This window comes from Heterocephalus glaber, unplaced genomic scaffold (genome assembly GCF_053883595.1).
Source record: "Heterocephalus glaber isolate CG9 unplaced genomic scaffold, H.glaber_assembly_v1.0 deba00001545, whole genome shotgun sequence".
Classification (NCBI taxonomy): domain Eukaryota; kingdom Metazoa; phylum Chordata; class Mammalia; order Rodentia; family Bathyergidae; genus Heterocephalus; species Heterocephalus glaber.
The window spans coordinates 2,067,237-2,089,766 of record NW_028258338.1 but is presented as its reverse complement, the minus strand read 5'-3'; the positions used below and the strand labels follow the sequence as shown (position 1 = coordinate 2,089,766).

Below are 22,530 nucleotides of genomic sequence, written 5' to 3'. Positions count from 1 at the left end.
TTCCAAAGAGATCTCTTCCAAGAAGCCTTCCTTGATTTCCTTAGGTTGAAAATGGTCTCTCTCTTCTTTCTGCTCCCCTAAACTAGCACATAAGGCAGGAGAATTATTTGGTCTGTATTTGGCAACCCCATTGGTCTCTGAGTGTCTCCAAGGACAGAGACCATGTCTGATATCTATGTCTCTGATGCTTAGTGAAATGCTGGGCTCAGTGGAAAGGCTTTCATAAATGTTTGTCGACCAAAGTGTATTCTTGCTTTGCTTCTCAGCTAAAATATTAACTTGGCACCTCACTTGGGATGGGTAGGCAAAATCAGAGGTGGGAAGGATGCTAATTTATACAGCACCTTCTATGGGTCTTGCAATGTGCTAGACTCATTCATATGGGGTATCTCACATAATCTCTGCCATGATCTCCTGAGGAATCCATTATCACCCATTCCATGTTGCAGGTAAGGGGAACCTGGGACTCACATGGGCAGTAACTTAGCACTCAGTGTTGAAGGCAGACCAGAGCCCTGGTCCTCTGCAGCCTCCCAAGGCACTTACTGGTTTCTTGCCAACAATCATGCGCTCCACAGCCTGCACCTGGGACACATGGTCATCATTGGTTCTCAGTTCACGCCCCTGGATACGCTGGTAGATGCCTACCAGGAGGTCTCGGGGGATGTCCTCACCATTGTCAACCCCTGCATGGGGGGAGTAACACAGGGATATCTCCCATAAATGTGGGGAGCAGATGGTAGGGATTCTCCACAATACTCCACACGTAGGGATAGGCCATGATTATAGTCAGGACTAAGGTCAGTGAGCACTCTTGGCCCCTTATCCAGGATCAGAGCAGGGAAGGTGCCTTTCAACAAAACAGTCAGGTGCTTTCTTCTCCATGGTACAGATTTTGTCTAAACAACTCAGAACATATTGTAATTAAAATAGGTACTATTTTTGCCTTTTAATTAGCAACAATAATTTTAAATAATGTCCAGAGTTAATAAGAGTATGGGGAAGTGGTCATGTATAGTAACATAACTAGTTTGGAAGGTGATTTGTAAAGAGCCTAAATGTTCAGACCAGTGATTCATTTTCTAGGAATCTGGCCTGAGAAATTACTTGGAAATACGTGTAAGAAATAGATCCAAGAATGATCACTAAGTTCTATTTACAGGAAAACTCTGAAACAATCTAAGTTCTAACAATAGAGAAATAGGTAAAGGATAGTATATCTGCTTAATAAAATGATACACAGCTATTAAAACCTTGATGTTTACAAAATTATTTCAATAACATGAGAAAATTCTTATAGTAAGCAAAAAAAGATAAGTTACATGTATAGCATGATCTTAACTATAAAAAGCTACATGTGGATGGGAAAAAAGATTAGAGTACATCCAACTACAGTAATTTATAAGTTGGATTCATTTGTAAGTCTGACAATGTGAGTCTTGTACACTGTTGACACAAATATACAATGTAAAGCATACAAAAACCAAACACGCAAATACAGTAAATCCCTGACTGTACTGTACTACTGTACACTATCCCACTGTACAGTAAGCACACAGCAGCACAACTGTGACAGTGTCAGGCAGACATGTGAGCTACTTCTGCAATTTGTTCATATCTACGAATGTTCTTTTTTTTTTGGTACCGGGGATCGAACTCGGGACCTTGCACTTGCAAGGCAGGAGGCAGAACCACTGAGCTAAATCCTCGGCCCACCTATGAATGTTCTTAATGTGAGGTCCGTTCATATCTGAAAGTTCACATCTCCAGTTTTCCTAAATTGAGGACTTACTGTACTAAACATAGTTGCCTCGAAGGGGCAGAATTTGGGTTTAATTAAAATAAATTTTCTACATTCCTACTGCCTCAGCCTCCCAAGTACTAGGATTACAGGGGTGTGTCACCACACTCGGCTAATATTTTTCAAAAAAAAATTTTTTTGGCAGTGCTGGGGTCAACCCCAGGGCCTCATGTATGCTAAGAATGTACTCTACCACTGACCAATATCCTTAGCCCCCCAAAATTCTGAAATGAGTATGCACTATTTTGCTCATTTGTTTGCTTGTTATTTGGTTCAGTAATCAGAGGGGGACACACACACACACACACACACACACACACACACACACACTGGTCCCTCCATATCCATGGGGAATTAGGACTCCCCATCAATACCAAAATCTGAAGATGTTCAAGCCCCTTACATAAAATGGCGTAGTATTTGTGTAAAATTTACACACATTCTCCATATACTTTAAATCATCTCTAGATGACTTGTAACACCTGATACAATGTGAATGTTTTGTAAGTAGTTGTTATACTGTATATTTGGGGGAATAATGACAAGAACAAAGTCTGTACATGTTTAGTATGGATGAATTTTTTTTGAATAGTTTTGATCTGTGTTTGGTGGAATTCACAGATATGGAACCCACAGAAATGGAGGGCCAACTGTATACACATACAGAGAGACAATATTGAGGGTGGATGAATGAATAATGGCAGTATTCTAGGAGACAGCTCCAGATGGCCTCTGATCTAACTCCCTCATTCCCAGTCTACCCCCCTTCTCTACTCCTGATTGTCTGCTGAGTGAAACCCACTCACTCATTTAAACCTTCTGCTAGGGAAAAAGATGTCTCCTTCGGAAATGCCATACTTTCTCCTTGGACAGGTGCTACAAGAACATTCCTCACTGCTTTTGTACTTTAGCTGCCAGAAAACTTAAAGATTGTGTAGAACTGATAGTCAGCAAATTTGTCTTGTTTGGTTTTTTTTCTCCTTTACTCTATTCCCCCTTTCATTTCCATGGAAATAACCTTAACGTCTGTGCCATTTTCAGTAGACAGACAGGGCTTGACATCCATAAAATAAAACCAAGAAAATAAAGAAAAAATGACATCTTTTATCTGGTATTTCAGGTCCTCAGATAGTGGTTCCACCTGATATTCCCAATCATCTACCCCCTCTTCACTGTTCTCTAAGCAACTTTACATTTTCTTCCCTGGTGTGTGTCTGTCTTTCTTTCTTTCTTTCTTTCTTTCTTTCTTTCTTTCTTTCTTTCTTTCTTTCTTTCTTTTTTTTTGGTACTGGGGATCAAACTTGGGTCCTTGCGCTTGCACAGCAGGCAGTGAAACCACTGAGCTAAATCCCAGCCCTCCTGGTGTATTTCTTGCTCTTGCTGCTAGATAAGCCCTCCCCTGTCTCTATTCCTGTCACCTTATCCATGCCTTCAGGGCTCACCTTAATATAAAACCCTGTAGGAAGCCAGTTGGAGTTGGGTTCTTCCTCTTTTGAGCTCTCCCTCTTTTGGTCTCTCTGACACCATTGTTCACTCTGCCTTTTTTTTTTGTGGTACTGGGGATTGAACTTGGGACCTTGAGCTTGCGAAGCAGATGGTGGAACCACTGAGCTAAATGCCCAGCCCTGTTCACTCTGTCTTATGTTGGTTATCTAGGCACTACAGTCAATCTCTCCCACATGTGGGAAGCTCTCTCAGAGCAGGGACTATGGTACACCCCTCTACTGTCCTTGGGACCCATAGAGGACCTGGCACACATTAAGTACTCAGAAAGTGTCTACTAGATAGCTAGTTTGTTGGCTGAATGAATAAATGAATACATGTATGGTGGAAAGGATACCTAAAATAATTGAGTCTTTATGAACATAAATAAGGAAGCCAAGGAGAGAGGAAGCAATGAACAGACAAGTGAATGACTGAGTGAAGCACCAAGATTTTTATCTATCATGTTCACTGCTATAACCCCAAGACTTACAAGCTTGGTACAGAGAAGAACTTCAGTAAATATTCAGTGTGTGGATGAATACATGGGCAAACTGCTACTGTGTGTGTGTGTGTGTGTGTGCGCGCGCGCGTGTGTGTGTGTGCGCACATGTATAGCTTTGGGGATCAAAGCCAGGGCCTTGTACATGCTATGCAATGGTTCTACCACTAAGCTGCAACCCCAGCCCAGCAAATGACTGTTTGAGTCAATTAATGCCCCTGGGGACATCCAGACTTGGTAGAAAGTGATAACACCACAGTTAATTTCCAAAAACAGTAGGTATCTCCCTCACCCTTCCCCACCCTTCCACCCTACCCATTTTCCCATCCTACATGAAGGGCAGGAAAACCCAATGGGAAACTCTGGTCACTTCACCTCTCAGGTTCTTGATGAAGTCATCTAGTTTCATCTTGCGTTCAGCCTTGACGCTGGGACTGTACATGTCAGTATTGAGGAGGATGATGGCAAAAGCAAGGATGAAGATAGTGTCTGGGTTCCGGAACTGGCGCACCAAGGCTGGATTGCAGACACAATACCGCTGGCTGCAGGATAGGAGGGGTCAAGGCCAGACTCAGGCACCAGCAATCTCTACCCACCCACCATCCACCCAGCCTGGCACCACCATCCCTTTCTTCCAAGAAATACTTCCTTAGTCCTCTGGGTCTGTCCTCTTAAGTTTCTCCAAGACAAGCAGGTAAAAATTAGTCTTACCTTTTATGGAGATTTCCCAGGGACTTAAATAAATAAATTGTCTCTATAACAGTCCTGCAAGGTAGCTATTTTTCTTTTTTCTTTTGTGGTGCTGGGAATTTTACCTAGGTCCTCAGGTATGCTAAGCACATGCTCTACCACTGAGTTATGCCCTCGGCCCTCAAGGTAGCAGTTCCATTTTACAGATGAAGTGACTGAGTCTCCAAGTGGTGAGGTAATTTGCTCAAGGGCACAAAGCTTGTAAATGCTGAAGTGAAGATGAAAACTCACTCTTTCTGACTATAAAGAAAATCCTTCTCCCATCATAGGAAACATATTCTCAGCAACTTCTGTTTCTCCTCTAAATACCTCAAAGGAGTACAGCAGGATTTTGACACAGGTCTGTCTGATCCTAAAGCGTGTAGGGGAGTATGATGGTTATGGGCATGGAGAGACCATGAAGTCAACACAGCTGAGTTCAAATTCTGGTTCCATGCCTTATTGTACAATCCTAGGCAGGTCACTTAAAGTCTCTGAACTTCAGATTTCTCATCTACAAAATGGGTACAAAATGGGAATAATGATAGAAGCACCTACCTTATTGGGAAGTTTTCAGTATTTGGTGAAAAAAGTCATGTAAAGTGCCCAGCTTGGCACCTGATACCTAATAAGTCTTTCATGAATGTTAGCTCTGCCTTGCCCTGCCCTTCCCTTCCCTTCCCTTCCCTTTCTCCTCTCCTCCCCTCCTCCTCTCCTCTCCTCTCCTTTTTTCTTTCCCTCCACTCCCCCTCCCCTCCCTTCCCTCTCTTTTTGCAGCACTAAGGATGGCATAACCCTGGGCCTTATGCATGCTAGGCAAGTGCCCTACCACTGAGCTACACCTCCAGCCCCGTGAATGTTTGCTTTTATTGCTGATGTTGTCATTTATTAAATGGCCATGTTCCAGATGCTGAGCTAGATATGTCATACGCACTACCTCTGATCCTCACAACTGCCCTGCACGACAGGATTTATCATTTCTAGCTTATGGTGAGAAGAGCATGGAGCTCAAAGAAGTGACTTGTAGACATATATTCCAAGGGCCCCCAAAGCACAGAAGGACAGGAGTGGGAAGCAGGCACACCTGAAAGCTTCAATGAGTCGCTCCACTTTCTGGGCCTCACCCTGAACCCGGATATGGGACTGAAACTTCCGGAGTGCATCATCCAGATCCATGGAGGAGAAGTCCATCTCATCCACTACACAACTGAGGAACAAAGAAGGTGTGGCATTCTCAATTTCTCCACAGAAAACCTCTGACCTCCCCTCCCCTGCTTAATACCCACACTGATACCCTTCCAAAATTGGGGCCTGTGGTCTGGACAACTACATATGAGGAAATGAATCCATTCCAGAGAGTCTAGGAGATATACGTGGTTATTAAGGGACCTTTCCATCACTTAACTCATTCCAGAAATGGGAAAACTGAGACCCAAAGCAAGTCACAGTATGAGTATATCCTGCCCTGGGTCACCCAGAATACTTTAGGAATTGGGTCAAGAAAGATCAGACCCCTTTGGGGCAGAAAGGTATGGGAGCAGGAAAGTCTGTTCATCCTGTTTTGAAAGGTTCATCTGAGCAAAAAGGACAGGCTGCCCTTTTTTCCCTCCTGCCTTCTTTTTCCAGGAATCCCTGGCCCGCCTGCCCCATGCTGGGGTCCTCACTCCAACACATCTCTGTTGAACTGCTTCTGCCGGTTCCCTAGGAATTCCCCTATCATCTGCCGGCTCAGGCCTTTCCGTTCCAGGATGAAGTGAGCCACTCCCACTGGTGTGTCTGACAAGAAGCCTCGTTCGATCAAATACTGGATACCCTTCTCTGGCTTCCTGCAGAAAGAGAGGAGGTAGATGAGGTGACTGTCCTCCTGGAACTGTGTCCTCTCTCTTGTTTCTATAACTAATTTTGGGCCCACCTAACCATGGCCTCAAAGAACCACGGATGTCAAATCTAAAATATGGTACAATCCCTTCATGATATGGGTAAGTACCAAGGCCCAGGGGCACAAAGCGACTTGCCCATTTGACAGAGCTTCAAAAGGTGTTCTTGGGTGAAAACAACAACAACAAACAAAACAAAACAAAACAAAACAAAAGGTGTTCTCACTCCAACTTCCTTCTTCACTAGGGCTACACCATAGTTGGAAGAAAATTAGTATCAAACAAGGAGCACTGATATTCCTAGCAGGGCTGGAGGAATCCTGAGAGAAAGCCTGAGCTCCAGGCTAACACTGCTTCTGAGTCACAGACCCTCAGGGTAGAGAAGAGGTTATTTTGTTCCATGTCCCACATCCCACCCAGGCAGGTATCACCCAGCCTCTGTGAGTACTTTTATAGACAAGGTGCTCCCTAGGTTTCCACAGAGCTAAGCCAAAATCTAGGTTGGAGCTATCCCATATTCAGAGCCCCAGAACATTAGCACTTCATAAGGCTAAAATTTGGAAGGGATTTTGGTGTTCTAGGAGTCTCAGATCTATCACTTCCCAATTGTATGATTTTAGAAAATCCTCTTTACTTCCAAGCCTCAGATCCATATCCATAAAACAGACATTACTATCTACTATGCTGTGTTATTATGAGAATTAAATATAGGTGGCAGTGTTTAATAGACTATGAAGATGTAAGGCATTTACATCTAATTCCTTCCATTACATCTAATGTTTTCTAATTATGTCTAATGTTTCCTAATTATTATAATCAAATGCCACGCTCCTACCCTATTCCTAAGCACCTGGCCCAAGACCAGGCACTAGAAAGAGCACAGTTGTCACTGAGTATTCCAGTAGTCCAGTACATGGCCCAGCCTCCCAACACTTCAAATAAACACGCCCTGCTTGTCAATAAATGGAAAAGCTGAGGCCCAAGGAAGAAACACACATTGCCTAGGGCTTCATAGCAAGGGGTCAAAAGCAAACTAGGGGTCCTTGTTCTCTGTTTCCCAGACTAGGGCTCTTCATACCCCAGATCTCTTCTGTAAAGCGGGGAAGACAAGGCTCAGAAACCATTCAGCGGGAACATCTCACCCAAGATCACACAGCCAGTCAGTGGCAGCACTAGGACCCAAACCTAGGTATGTTTGGGGGTCTCTCTACTCTGCCACACTATTGCCAATCCCCTTCCCTAAATAACTGGGGACAAATACCATTTCACCAAGTGAGAGGATGGCAGAGAACCAAGGTCACTGCCTGGACCTCAATCCTGAGGACCAAAATGTCTACAGCAGGGTAAAAATGGTAGAGGAAGCTAGAACATGAAACACATACTTATTGAAGAGGTTGAGGCCAATTCGGTAATGCCGTCTCTGTACCACATCATTGTTGAAGGCTGGTGAGTCCCAGCTGTGCCTCGTCTCCCTCTGGTAAGTCTGCTTGCACAGGCCAGTGGCTGGAGGCTCTCTCAGGCTGTCCCGAGAAGAGGAGCCGGAGCTGCAGTTGATGGTCTCATTGGAATTGCTGGAGCTCTCCAGGCTCTCATTATCTCCACCATCAGAGTTCTCTCCGGCTGCCTCACACTTCCCCAACCTCCGACTTCCAGCCACACCACTGGGCCCAGTGCCACTGTTGGGGGCTGGTGGCATGGGTCCAGGTGGGGCTGGGGCTGGGCCCTCAGGGACTGGGTAATGGCGGTGTGGGATTGGAGCCCTGCCTGGTGGTCCCTTGTGCTTCAGGGTCCCATGGGGGCTGCAGCCATCAGCCTCATACACCAGCTGGCGATGGACAGAGCCGCGATCTGAGCGATCACTCAGGTCCACGGAGCTGTCACTAGGAGGCTCAATGGTAAGCAGGGGAAGGTGGGCAGCCCGCAACCGGAAATCCCTGCATTCCAAGCAACCAGGCCCCCGGCGGGTGCCTTCCTCACGGGTACCATCTTCCCGGGTCCCTGGTGGCACTGGTGGAGGAACTGGGGGGAGTGGGGCTGGTGCCCAAAACTCAGGCCGGCCTTGGGGTGGGGGTTCTGTGCTGGGTAGTCGCTCAGGAGACGGTGGAGGAACTGGGTCATCCAGGTAGAGGGGAAGGTCACTGAAGGATGTAGCTGAGCTGTCTTCTTGCTGTTCCTTTGACTCGCGCTTCTCCAGTTGGGCTGACCCTGGCTCCTCTGACATGGCCCCTGATGGGTGGCAGTTCAGGGCTTCATCAATGGATTCAGCCAGAGACTTCACCTGCACAGAGGGGAAGGGGATCAAGGAAAGGGAGAGAAAGAAGGAAAGATGGAGGGAACAATATGGAAGGGTAGGGAGAAGTGAAAGAGGGGAAGAAAAGGGGGGCAGTAATCTTGGTTGGTCAGCTCAGCAAGGAGATTCCTCTTCCCTACCCCTGACAGGTTCTTTACAGTCTATGAAATAACTCCCAGGGAGCCATTATGAGCTCTCAGGAACTGGGACCAATGACCACCAAGTCTCTTCCCATCTCAGATACTCCAATATGTACCTCCTTCCCAAGGCAAATAATGCCTCCTGCCTCAGCCATCCCACGCTTCCTCACCCCTACCCCCTAAAAAGCCAGAATCCTAGCTTCCTCTGGGCTTCCAGAATTTTGGGTGATTCTTGCTTAGGAAATTAATAATATTTAGCCTTGAGAATCTGGGCCACATCTGGGAACTCTGCCTTCCTGTGGTGGTATCCAGCTTTTAAACTGGCCCCAGTGATCCCCGCCTCCTGATATTGTAGGTATTTATAACGTCAGGTAACACATTGTACCAGAGTTGGTCTTTGTGACCCATGGTATATGGTAGAAGTGAAGGTATGCTACTTCTGGGATTAGGTTGTAAAAGACTGCAGCTTCAGTCTTGAGTGTTCTGCCAGGCTTGTACTTTCTCCCTCAGGCCCACACAGTAAGGAACTGAAACCTCCTGCCAACAGCCAAGTGAGTAAGCTTGGGCAGACTTGTCACCCTCAGCGCAGTCTTCTACTTTGGGGGTCCTGCCCTACAGCTTGTCTACAGCCTCATGAGAGACCCTGAGCCCAAAACTCTCTGGCCAAGCTCCCCTCAGCTTCCTGACCCTCAAAAACTGAACAAAACAATGCCTGTTGTTTAAACTTGGCCTCTAAGATCAGTTTTAAGTTACTAAATTTGGGGATGGTTTGCTGTGCAGCAATAGATAATATACTTCCTCACCAGACTTGCACAGCACTGAGGGCTAGAGGCCAGGCCTGGTTCCTCTATCTTTCCACTAGACTATGATCTTCTAGTCCCATTTATTCCCTAGAAGGATGGGTGCAGGCCTGATTGCTTTCTTTGGGAACTCCGCTCGACACACTGCTTGACACAGAAGAAATGTTTAATTAAATCTTTGTTGTATGAATGAATGAATGGATGAATGATATAGATCTCTCCAATACTTCTTTCCTCCCCTCCACCTCTTTACTAGCTACAAAGAAGCATGCCCAGGCTAATGGCAGGGCCAAGTCACAGAGTTTAAAGCAGAATGATTTCTTTTCTTATAAAGAATCATTTCTACATTCATTCAAAAATTTCTACCAAGTATCTTCTTGGTTTCAGGAAGAAAACTGACATGTACTTAAGAGCTACAACCTACCTTAGGTGCTCTCATCTGTTACCTAGTTGAACTGAATCTTCAAAACACCTCTAAAAAGAAGGCTTTCTCTTGCAAGGTGTGTAGCCCAATGACAGCATGCTTATTGAGCATGTGTGAGGCCCTGGGTTCCATCCCCAGCACGACAAAAAAAGTCTATCTTACTGATGTGTCAATGAGGGTAAAGTGCCCAACATCATGCAGCTGGGAAATGGCAGAACCAGGATTTGTACACCTGGGCAAGAGGTATACTGACACGCTCTGAGTCTAGACTGATCTCTCACCCACCCTGCACCCAGTGACATTCCCATTCCTCCATGTTTTGGATGATGCCAATGCCTATGCAAGCAACACCCTCCCAACTCTAACTCTAACTTCTCCTCAGTCTGGTAAGATCCAGTTCTAATGCTATTTTCTCCAAGAATTTTTCTCTGATCCTTCCAGAATCTTTTCTCATGGCTCTGAACACAATCTATTTCAGGAGATAGTAATGCATCATATGTCTGCTATTTCCTACCAGACTGGGAGATCCTAAAGAATGAGGACCAGGGCCAGAATCTCAGCCTCAATGTTCTCCTCTATAAAATGGGGATAATAATCTCTGTCTCACAGATCTGTTCTGAGCCATAGACAGTATGAAGCACCCAGTAAGAGCTCATTACCTGTTAATTACACCAGTGAGAAGTTTCATTTTTCTTATTTTTTCTATACACCCACATTTTTTTTTTGAGACAGGGTCTCACCACTCTCCATCAGAATTTTTTTTTTTTTTTTTGGTACCGAGGATAAAACTCAGGATCTTGTGCTTGCAAGGCAGGCAGTGGCACCACTGAGCTAAATGCCTGGCCCTTCATCACTCTCATAGTCCCAACTGAGACCATAGCAATCTATTGTTTTTAAATGCTCAGTAGCACAACTTTTTTCAGTTTGAAATACAGGTAAAAAGCAGAAGGAGCAGCCAGAGCCTGGGGATGGGGGAAGAAAGGCCCTTTTTGGGGCTCCTGACCTGTTTGGAGAAGGAGTCCTCGAGCTCTGTGATGTCATTAGAAAACTCTCCAGATGTGGTGACAGAGCTTCCACCACCATCGATGCCCCCACCACAGGAGCCTCCATAGGGGAGCCCCCGTTCAAGCCGGTGGCTCCGGGCACCAGCCATGGCACCCTCGTCCAGCGAGGCAGGCTTGCCCTCGAAGTACGCAGGGTTCTGTGCCTTCTCGTACTCCTCAAAAGAGAACTGCATCCGCATGTTAGAAAGGATGATGCGGCGGGACATGCGGCTCTCTGAAGCTGAACTTCGTAGCCGCTCAAAATTCTTGTTCATGCGATACTGGCGGAAGGCTGTCTGGATGGTCCTGGCAGCCCTGCGGCTCAGGAAGGAACCCCCATATTTCCTCTCCAGCATTTCCACCTGGCAGGGAGAGCCAAAGGGAACAAGGTCAGAAAGTCACCACAGCCTCATGGCCCTGGGCCCTTCAAGCACACCCCAACTCGAGTCACAGCTAACTGCTGACAGTCACCCAAAAGTGCCAGGCTGTGTGCTCAGTGCTATCTTCTCACTGGAATCTCAGACAGCACTGGTTCCATGGGATTGGGCCATGTTATGTTTTTTTATTTACAAGCAATATATGTTGATTATTCAAAAACAGCAAAAAACCTAGAGCAGCCAAAAAAGAAAAGGAAGAAGTAAATGGAGAGTAAGAAGTTGCAGGAAAGAAGAGAGAGAATGAGAAGAAGAGAATGAGAGGAAAAGAAGGAAGGAAGGAAGGAAGGAAGGAAGGAAGGAAGGAAGGAAGGAAGGTTGGATTGCCTAAAACCCAATATCTAGCCCAGTGATGGCAAACCTTTTAGAGCTTTCAATGATACAAACAACCCACTGTGGCACGTTTGCCACAGGTTTGCCACCACTGGTCCTAGGCAATACCATAATTAACATTTTGGTACAGTATATGTCCTTCCAGGTTTCTTTATTACTAAATGTAGGGTTTTGTCCTCCCCTTTGTTGTTTAACTAAACAATATATTGTATCATATGTGAAACTGTCAACTTATGTATGTTCTTCCTCCATTAGATTGTTTTTGAAGAGTGAGTGCAGGTCTCATTCATCTTTATGTCTCCAGGACCCAGGCATGGAGCTCAATAATGTTTGCTGAGTGAATACTAGACTCCGTGGATAGGTGGTGAACGAATGAGTCTTCTGAAGCACGAAGGGTCCTAGAATGTATTCTTTTTTTTGGTACTGGGGATCAAAATTGGGTCCTTGTGCTTGCAAGACAAGCGGTGGAACCACTGAGCTAAATCCCTGGCCCCCTAGAATGTATTCTTCATCTCCAGTTTCACTATCTCTCCCTGAATATCACCCTCCCACATCCCAACCCCTCCCTTGGCTCTCTCTTTCATCCCACTCCCATACCTAATGAGAGAGCCATCCCTTCAGTACCTTCTTATCCTGCAGGTCTGTGGAGAGTTCATAGCTGTCTGATAGGGCCTTGGAGCGCTTTATCTCCTCTTCCTCCTGCTTCCTCAGGGCGACACTGGCTGGCTGGAGGCGTGCCCGCTGAGCCCAGGGAAGGCCCACCCCAGCAGGAGGGCCCCCCATGTGGCTGCTGGTGGCAGGCAGCTGGCTCAGCCGGTAGGGGGGTTGGCTCCCAGGGCTATCAACCGCTGTGCTGAGGTCACTGCCTGGGGCATCACCCTCCACACTGTGGGGATGAGATTAGATGAGCCAGGATACAAGAACAGGACAGAGGCCTGTTGAGCTGGACTGAAACTGAGTAGGCCAGATTTCCCACCCCCCACCTTCCCCTGCTTCCACATAGAGACCCCAACACTTAACAGCCAGAGAGGAGTCCTAGTCTCAAGCTGACCCTCATGGTCCCCACAGTCCCCTCCCTTCAAGCCCCCCTGCTTTCCCAGGCCTATCCTCACAGCCCCTTCCCAGTAGAGGTATATCTCTACAGCCCCATCCTCTTGGATGTCTCACCCACAAGCTCTGCCTTCTCACAGTCTTGTCTCCAGTTCTACTCACCCATCACAGCCTGGTTCCCTCAGACCAGTCTCCTCCCAGTCCTGTCCTCTCAAGCTCTTTTTTTCCTAACAGTTCCTGCCCCCTAACAGCTGGAGTCTCAAATTCTCCTTCCCCTTAATGGGCTAGTTCCCTCCTCCCCAGACTTCTTCCCCTTCCAGATCCATCCCCTCACGGACCTGTCCCCAACACAGTGCCTGTGATGCTGTGATTTTCCTCCTAGTGCCACCCCCAGCACTACCCTGGACCAGCTGCCATGGAATACCGCCTTCCCCCCAGTCCTGTCCCCTACACCCTGAAACCCACCTGTACACCTTGCCCTCCCAGGATCTCGCCTCCCTGCCTAATCTAACCCTGCCCCTGTCTGTCGCCCCTGCCCTTGGCAGCCTGGAGTCCCAAACCGGCCAGTCCCCAGGGTTCCCCAGCTGCTGCTCCAAAGGCAGGGCTAGGGCTTGGCCTCCCAATAGTGGGAGGTGCCTCCCATCTAGCATCCTCACAGGTAAAAAGCTGCCCTACGGGGCAGCTTCCTTTTTCTCCTCATGGCCTCCTCGGCTCAGGTGGGGAACGAGGCAGGAGTCTCAAGATCGAGGAGTGGCAGGAGCTGGGCCCCAGTCTGGCCGGCCCGGTTACTCAGAGCTGTTTTTCTGCCAGACCTGCTCCCACGGTGCCATGGCAACCAGGCTGCCAGGGAACCCAGGTGTCGAAAGAGCCCCGGCGCCCTAAGCTGAGGAGGCAGGCATGGTCAGGAGCCACAGAGGTAGGGAGAACCCAGGAGGCGAAGAGCAGGCAGGTGAGGCATGGGTGGGGATGGCTGGGACCAGAGAATGGTCTGTTTCTGGGGGGCCCAAGGTTAGGGAGGTCTTGGCTGGTGAAAGGGTTAAGGGGCCACTTCCCAGCCCCTACTTGGCAGAGGCCAGGTAGGGTAGGTGAAAGAGGTTTCCTCTGTTCTGGGGACTGGGTATGGTGAGGAGGCTGCAGACATGAGGCTGGGCCCTGAGCTGTGGTGGAACCAGATTCTGCCCTGTGGGAACTTCAGCCCTCCCATTGCTCATCCTCTACCCTCCTGAGTGTCAATCTGCAACTGCAAAACATTGCCCAATACTGCTCTGGACAAAGCAGAAACAGACTAGGGACCACCCACCACCCCACACTCCCACTCTGGGCCTCAGAGACTCCTGATGTCACCCTCTATGGGTCAGATCAACCCCCCTCCCCAAATTGAATATGTTCCTCTCCTCTCTCTTAGGCCATCACGATCCCCTACACATACACCTCTCAAACCTCTCCCCTCCTACACAGCTCAAGCCTAGCTATGATCAACCATCTCCTCTAATCATGAACCATCCAGAGCTGCTATCACCCAAGTTCCTCATTGTGGCACTTGAGGCCTCTCCAAGATAAAACAGACAATGCATATAGAGCACTTAATACATTCATTTAGGCACTATTTTTACCACCTCATGCTTACCAATAACTTGGTTATCAGTAACTTGTTTACTCTTCCAAACAACCACATGAGGTAGGTATTGTTACTTATCTTCATTTTACACATAAAGAAACTGAGGGCCAGAAAGGTTAAGTGGCATACAGACGGTCACACAGCTACCAATGATACACCCAGGATTCAAATTCAGGCTGACTCCAAAGCCCACCGTCTCAAACATTAAGCCATACTGCAGGGTTGGCTGCCATCCCTCTACTCTACCCACCCTGGCCCAAATCCTGTTTCTCCCCAATGCTCCTCAGCTTTCCACCTCCAAAACTGCTCATATACTACCTTCCACCTGCACTGCAATCCCCATCACCTCTGCCATGTGCAATCTGCGAAATCCCCCACATCCTAGTTCTATCAAGATTCAGGGCATATATCACCACTAAGAAGCCCTCCTGAATCCTGCTGCCAGCCTGAAACTATTGCTGATCCTGTTCAGAGCTCCCACACGCAGCACATGGCTGTCCTTCTTTTTATGGCACAGATTAGCTTTGGCAAAGCGTGACAGCTATTTGTGTACAAGACTTCCAGAATCCCAGCACAAGAAGAAAATTTGGTAATCTAGCTAACATAGAGCACAGAGCCTGGACCAAAGTAGGTGCTCAATATAAGCTTTGGGCCTGAAGGAGTCAGGGAATGTTCTTAGGTGACTGCTGAAATAAAGCTCTCACCTGAACTTGTACCAGAGTCTCTAGTATGTTGTCCATCCTGTAGCCAGAGAGAGCTTTCAAAATGTGAATCTGACCATTTCACTCTCCCTTGAAAACTCTTATGCAGCTCCTCATAATTCACACAACGAACAGCAACTGAGCACCTTCTATGCAGGTGCTAGGTGCTAGAAACATAAAAATGAGCAAGATGCACAAGAGTGTTCCCTCAGGGAGGCAATACTGTAGTGGGGAAACAGACTATAAACAAACAAACAAACAAGCAAGCAAACTTATAATTTCAGATAGGGATAAGTACTAGGAAGGAAAATAAAGCATAGTACTAAAAGTGCTGTTTTTTTAATACTAAAACAAAGTGCTGTTTTAGAGGTAGTAGTCAGGGAAGGTGCTCCCCCCGCCCCAGGAAATGGCATATAAGCAGAACGCTGATGGAAAGCAAGGAGTGAGCTGTCTAAGGCAAGAGTACAAAGGGTATAGCCAGTGCAAAGGTCCTAAGGTAGAACTGTACTTGGCATGTCTGAGGAGCAGTGAAGAGGCTGGTGAAACTTGAACAGAGTGAACAGTGGAATAGAGACAGAAGATACATAGAGAGGTAATGAGAAACAAATTGTGAAGGACATTGTGCCTATAATAAAGACTGGCTTTCATTTGAGGTTAACCAAGGAGGGACGTGGCCTCACTTAGGTTTTATAGGAGTCACCACCTATAGGATAACTTCCAGATTCCTCACTATGGCCATGGGTGGCCCTCCTGACCTGACCTCTTGCCCCATAACCCCAACCTGGCTACCTCTTGCTCACCCTTCAACATTTAGCTCAGGTGTGCCCTTCCATGCCTGCCTACCTCCTCCACATAGGCTGGCTTACAGGCCCTTCCTCTGTGCCACTATAGTGCTTTGCAGTCACTTTTATTCCTAGGCCAAGGGCATCAATTAGTTCACTGAATCCTTGTAACTTACTAAGGCAAGTAGCATTAGCCTTATTGTATAGATAAGCACACTGAGGCTCAGAGAGGTGATGTAAACTCACTCAGGGTTACACAGCTCTGAAGTGAGAAAACCAGGATGCAAAGCCTAGATCCTAGGCTTTTTCCTTCTCTCTCTCTTCTCTCCACCCGTCCTCGCCCCCACTATTGAGGATTAAACTCAGGGCCTTGTGCATGCTAGGCAAGTGCTTTACCACTGAGCTTTATCTCCATTTATTTTTTATTTTATTTTGAGACAGGGTCTCAGGAAGTTGCTTAGGCTGGGCTTGAATTTCTGACATCACACACTGCATCCTCCTGAGACTACAGGCATGTGCTGTTGCCTGGCTCAGGCTGTCTTCTCATGACATCTCATTGCCTCTCCCCACTCCTGACTCTGTGCTGCTCCCAACTCTCCACTTGAGGGCAGTTCTTCCCTTGAGAGCTCACCCCATTTTGGTTGCAAAGGGAACAGTGGCAGGGATATTAGGATGTCATCATAGCCTCCCATGGGAGGGCCTGAACAAAAAAAAAAGAATGTTTGAGGGTTGCCTCTGACATCACACACTGCTGAAGAAATGGGAACTGGGGATGTGGAATTCCTCATCACAGCCTCTCACTTAGGAAAGGTGAACACATGGAAAATTGTTCTCTCTCTCCCTCCCTCTCTCTCTCTCTCTCTCTCTCTCTCTCTCTCTCTCTCTCTCTCTCTCTCTCTCTCTCTCTCTCTCTCTTTCTCTGTACATACTGTAGAACAAGAAGCTGGGCAGGCCTAGGCTCAGGTCCTGGATATCATTTACCAGCTGTGTGAGCCTGAGTGTATCATTTTATTTATCTATACCTCAGTCTGTCACCTGTGCAGTGCTGGAACAAATGCAATTCCCTCTTTGGATTCCTGGACTTCAAAAAAGGCAGGGGAGACCCTTTTCTTTCTGGATTCCACCCAAATAGGATCAAAGCACATCCATGTACACACACACACATACACACAGCATGCATGCATTCATACATGTATAGGTAAAAAAAAGTAGATATATCTAATGGCCAACAAACCTAGAAACAAAAACACAAATCCACAACTGTATACCTGTATACATGCAGATATGCCCACATACAGATATGCCCACATACAGATACAAACACAGACCCCCCCCCCCACACGCCCTAGTGCCCGTGTGCACTGTCTGTTGGACTCTCCTATGGGGGAAAATGAGAGCGTCCTCTGCAGAGGGGGATATAAGCCATGTTACACAAATAACCACAGTATAAAGCAGAAAGTTATCAGGGCTGGGAACACAGGAAGTGCTGGGGGAGTGCAGGAGAGAGATCCTTTCTGCTTGGGGGTGGTTGAGCAGAATAAAAATAAATTCACAATTACTGCACACCTTCCCCATGTCAGGCATTTTCCACACATTATTTAATCCGCATGGAAAACTTGAGGTAAGAATTAGGATTCCTGTTTTCCAGAGAAAGAAAAAAAGCTTCCAGAGGGAAAGCGACTGCCACAGATCTCAGAGCTACCAAGTGGCAGTATGGAGATTCAGACCCCAAAACCTGTGCCAACCCTCCTGCTGCCTTGAAGACTTCCCGGAGGAGGACACTGGTGGACTGGCCTTGCCTAGGAGGAGCTAAGGGAGATGAGGACTGAGGGAACCTTGTGATCCAAGGCTCTAAGATGGGAAGAGGCAGAAGGAATGATCCCTAGGGTTTGGTACTGGTCTGCCTGTGGTGAGGGGCACTGACCCTCCCTGGATTCAGCTTCTAATGGGAAGTCTTCTCTTTCTCCTTCCTTTTATTGGCACTTCCCGGAGCCAGGCAGCCCGCAGGGGATGGGATCATGATGCAGTTGCTATGGAAATGAATGGGGGCTGTTGCCATAGATATCATAAGATGAGGGCAAGAGGAATCCCCATGACAACTTAGGCTGGAAGGGGGGACTGGAAGTGAGAGGAAAGAAAACAAGACAAGGAGGTCAGAGCACCGAGATGGGGCCAGGGGTTTTGGGCTGTGGAAGATGACTGGGTAAGATCAGAGCCAGCAGTGGGTTACGGCGTGTCTCTGTGTGTGTCTGTGTGTGTGTGTGTGTGTGTGTGTGTGTAGGGACAGCAGTCACTTCTCCAACAGCTCTTCTGCAAGCTGTTTCTGCTGCCCAATCTCAGTGCCACAGGGATTCCAATCCTGAGCCCATTCTGGCTTGGCACAGCGGCTGCCAGGAGAAGAGGTTACCTAAAGGGCTGACTGGGTAGACAGTGGGCAAACACAGAATTTGGGAGCACAAAGACCTTGGTTTGAATCATGGTTCTGCTTCTTTATGGCCCTAAAAATAAGAGCTCTCATTTATTGAGTGCCTCTTTTTTGTTAGGCCTAGCAATTGTGCAATGTCTGGGTTGTTCCTTCTGAAGAAGATAACACAGAAAATAAAACTGAGGTACAGAGACATAAGGAGTAACTTGCCCAGTCACAGAGCTCAGCAGTGGTAGAGCCAGTATTCAAACAAAAGTATATCTGAACACACGGGGCTGGAGTGGTAGCTCAGTGGTAGAGCACTTGCCTAGCATGGGTAAGCCACTGTGTTCCATCCCCAGTATGGCAAAACAAGTGTATCTGAACACAAAGCTCATGCCCTTCCTGTTCCAGGCACTGGGCAGCCCTTCCAAGATACAGTCCTTGCACTCTCCATCTCCCCAGGGGCCCTTCCCACAGTGGCAAGCAAGGGGCCAGACACTGGGTAAATATTTGTGGAGTGGGTGAGTGAGGAAGCCACCCAGGAGGAAGCAGGAAAGACTGAAGTTAGATGTGAGCAGCTCATGACTGCAGTGACTTGTGGATTTGGCTAGTCAAGAGTAGTAGACCTGGGCCGGGGAATTTGGTTAATTGGTTCCACCGCCTGCCTCGAAATCGGAAGGACCTGAGTTCGATCCCTGGTACCCGCCCCCCCCAAAAAGAGTAGTAGACCTGCAGAGCTAGTGAGAACTTTATGAACCACTCCATTCCACAGATCCAAGTTGAGGCCCAGACAGTCAAAATGAGTTCCCCAGGGTTCCCCAAGATGAGAATCCGCCCCCTTCTAGGCCACTCTGAGCCTCAGATACAACATCTACTCCTTCCCATCCTGTCCCATAAGATCCAAAATATCACCAACAGCAAGCGCCTTTCAATTTCTAGACTATGGCAAATTTACCCACATTTCCATGTTTGTGCTGACACACTTCCTTTGTTCTGCCCCGAATCCCCTCACTCTCCCCTTCACCCCTGGACTTGATTGGTCTGGGCATGCTCATCTTCATCTTGCTTTAACTCTGAGTAGACAGGGCCTCCTGCAAAGTCAGTTCTGACTCACTTCTATCCCTCACAGGATAGACAGAGCCAGCTATTACCTCCTCTGTCTTGTGCACACCCATATCATGGTAGCTCTTATCACCTGCTGACTTGTGTCTGATTGTCTTTTCAAATGTCTGTCCCCTACTCCCCACTCCCATGCCTGTTTTGTAATAGCCGTGGCCTGGTATGGTTAAGCTCTGTGGACCCACCATGTCCATGCCAGGGCCCCACACACATCCATTGCTCAGCAGCCACTTTGGTCTCCTAAGACCACAGGTAGAAGTCTCGTGTGTCTGTATGTATGTGACCATCCTCCCTGACAACTACCGGCCTAAGTCATAGCTCCACATACTTAAAATCCACTCATATCCAATCTTGTGATTACATCCACCAGACACACACAGAGACTACAAGGAGCAGAAAATCGCTGCTGCACACATGCAACCTCACACTGTCAATTCCTTATGTCCAGCCTCAAATAATCACATGCCCTCAGAAACCCAGTTCACAGTCTCTTGTTACTGTGAGACCTGCACAGCCTCATGAAAAGACACGTGCATGGTTGTATGGACGCATGGACACATGCAGACATTTTTCTCTCACAACTAATATAAACCTACCCTCTTTTTACCACATAGGCCCTATGCCCCATTCAGCCAGTCCAGCTGCCTTCACAAGAGTTTCCATTGCCACAGCTCCCAGGATTGGTATCTGAACTTGATTTGCCCTCTCCTTTTATTTAGTAGACCCCCCTCAACTTCCTTCTGTCTCCACGCAAATAAAGGGTAGAATTATTTCATACTCCCTGCCACAGGTCACCTAGATTCATATACACTGGAAAACAATTTCCTCATCATTCCCCAACCTGACCCTGTAGCCCTCTACCAGGTTTTTATCTGTGTGGTCCCTGTCTTCTGCAATGCCTTCTCAACTGCTTGCCACCCAATGAAACTTTTCCTAGCCTGCAAAGATCAACTCTTGCCCTTCTTCTTCCAGCAAGCTCTCCTGAACATGCCCTCCCCTCACCCACCTTAACATGTCTCTCCTCTTTGGGCCAGAAACTTACTGTGCTCATTAGTAAAGCCATTTCTGCTCTTTTTTTTGTTGTTGTTGGGATCAAACTTGGAACCCTTGTGCTTTCGAGGCAGGTGACAGAACCACTGAGCTAAATCCCCCGCCCATTTCTGTTCGGTTTTTTGCCCCTCACGCCCAGCCTACTTTCCCAAAACATCTCTCACCTACCCTGAGAGATGGAGAACTAATGGAGAACACAGCTAATATCTTACTTTTGATCTCTTACAATATTTAGCTTGAGGCCTTGCACCCAGTAGGCTCTCAAGCAATCCTTTCTGGAAGAATAAATAAAGAACAGTGGAAGAGAGAGGGATGGGGAAAAAGAGAAGGAGAGAGGAGATAAATAATGAACAAGTGAATGAGTAGCTGAGTTGAATGGGTGAAGCAATGAGTGGGGGAATGGGTTAAGGTTCTGGAGGAACTACAGGTTCAATGTGATGAAGATGCTGAAGGGAGGGAGGAAAAAAAGGAAAGGAGGGACTCTCACCTGGGCCTTAATCAAAACAAGAGCCACCAATCACAAAGTGTGCACCAGCCCCTATCCTTGGCTCCTTGCGTTATTTCTTGCTAATCTTCATGACAACTCAGAGAGGTAGATACATTCTCACTGTACTCAGAAGGAAAATAAAGCTCGGGAGAAGAAAAGGCTTGCTCAAGGTTACAAAGATAACAGACAGTAAAAACCAGAACGTAAACTGAGGTGTATCTAAGGCTTGGAGAGGGAAAGTTGGGGTCTGAGCCCACTTTGGCTCACCCCTAACACAGAACAAATCGATAGAGGATATCATCCACTCTCCTGCTGGCAGCCTTCAAGGAGTCTTAACATCTAGCTAGATGCAGAGAATATTTAGAGTCATTGTATCTAGGGGACATGGCTCCCACTCAGATTCAGAGATCCCTAAAGTTATAGAATCAGAACCTTAAAAGTATGGGATCAAGGAATCTTAACATCACAGAATAATAAAATCACAGCATCAGATTTTGTTTTAAATTTTTTTTTGAGACAATATCTTGCTAAATTGCCCAGACTGGCCTTGAACTTGTGATTCTCCCTTTTCAGCCTCCCAAGTAGCTGGGATTACAGGCGTGCAGCACCATGCCTGGCTATCATCAGAATTTTTCTTAAATAGTAGATTCATGAACTCTTAAAGTCACAGGATTGGAGAATCCAAACATCACAGCATTGCAGAAATAGAAATCACAGAATCACATGGAATTTGTCCCAGAATCATTGTATCTTAAATGCACATAATTATTGTTCTTCAAATTGTAGCACCTCAAATTCACAGAATGTCAGAGCTGGAAAAGCTCTCAGAGACTCTCAGGTCCCACCCCCTTCCCATTTTGCAGATGGGGAAACTATGTATCAGAGAGGTCAAGGGACATGTCCAAGGTTAGCCAGCTCACACTGTCTCGGCTAATGAGCTAAAGAAGACAACAGGCATGCCCAAATTGGAACCCATTCATTCATTTATTTATTGAGTGCTTCTTGAATGTTGACCATACCACAAATCAAATCCTACTCTCTCCCAGCCCCTATTCCCAGCCCTGCACAGGAAAGATGGCAAGGCCCTAGTAGGGATGCGGATAGGGAAGTGGGGTGGGGTGGAACATACATCAGACAGAGAGAAGAGATCAGCTTTTATTGATGGAAATTCTTCTGTACACAGCAACACACACTCTGAAAGGCCTTTTCCTCCCGATCATATTTTACAGAGCATTATGGGAGTGGCAGGGGGCATGGGGCAAGGCCTTCAAGCAGTGAAGAAAACGGCAGCTACAGCCACAGCAAGGGAATGAATGACGGGGAACTAGATAGGCTGGGTACTGTCCCCACCCCTATCTGGTCCTCTGAGCCCTGGGCACCCTGCATCTCTGTGCTCACAGAGGACAGAGGTAGGTCCTTGGGATGTCATTTGGAAACCTCTCCAGGAGTGGCAGGCTCCAG

The 22,530-nt window shown here is 47.2% G+C and overlaps 1 protein-coding gene across 7 annotated transcripts in view; it reads right to left on the bottom strand.

The window, feature by feature from the left end:
• Iqsec2 (IQ motif and Sec7 domain ArfGEF 2) overlaps positions 1-22,530 on the bottom strand; it is a 123,718-nt gene that overhangs the window by 9,311 nt on the left and 91,877 nt on the right. For all 7 annotated transcript variants that reach the window (XM_087189649.1, XM_013068778.3, XM_004873507.4 and 4 more), the window contains 7 exons: positions 12,480-12,741; positions 11,049-11,450; positions 7,774-8,669; positions 6,179-6,340; positions 5,599-5,721; positions 4,161-4,327; positions 547-686 (listed from right to left, as the gene is read on the bottom strand). In XM_087189649.1, the coding sequence (XP_087045775.1) occupies positions 547-686; positions 4,161-4,327; positions 5,599-5,721; positions 6,179-6,340; positions 7,774-8,669; positions 11,049-11,450; positions 12,480-12,741 (2,152 nt within the window). The remainder of the gene's footprint in view (positions 1-546; positions 687-4,160; positions 4,328-5,598; positions 5,722-6,178; positions 6,341-7,773; positions 8,670-11,048; positions 11,451-12,479; positions 12,742-22,530) is intronic.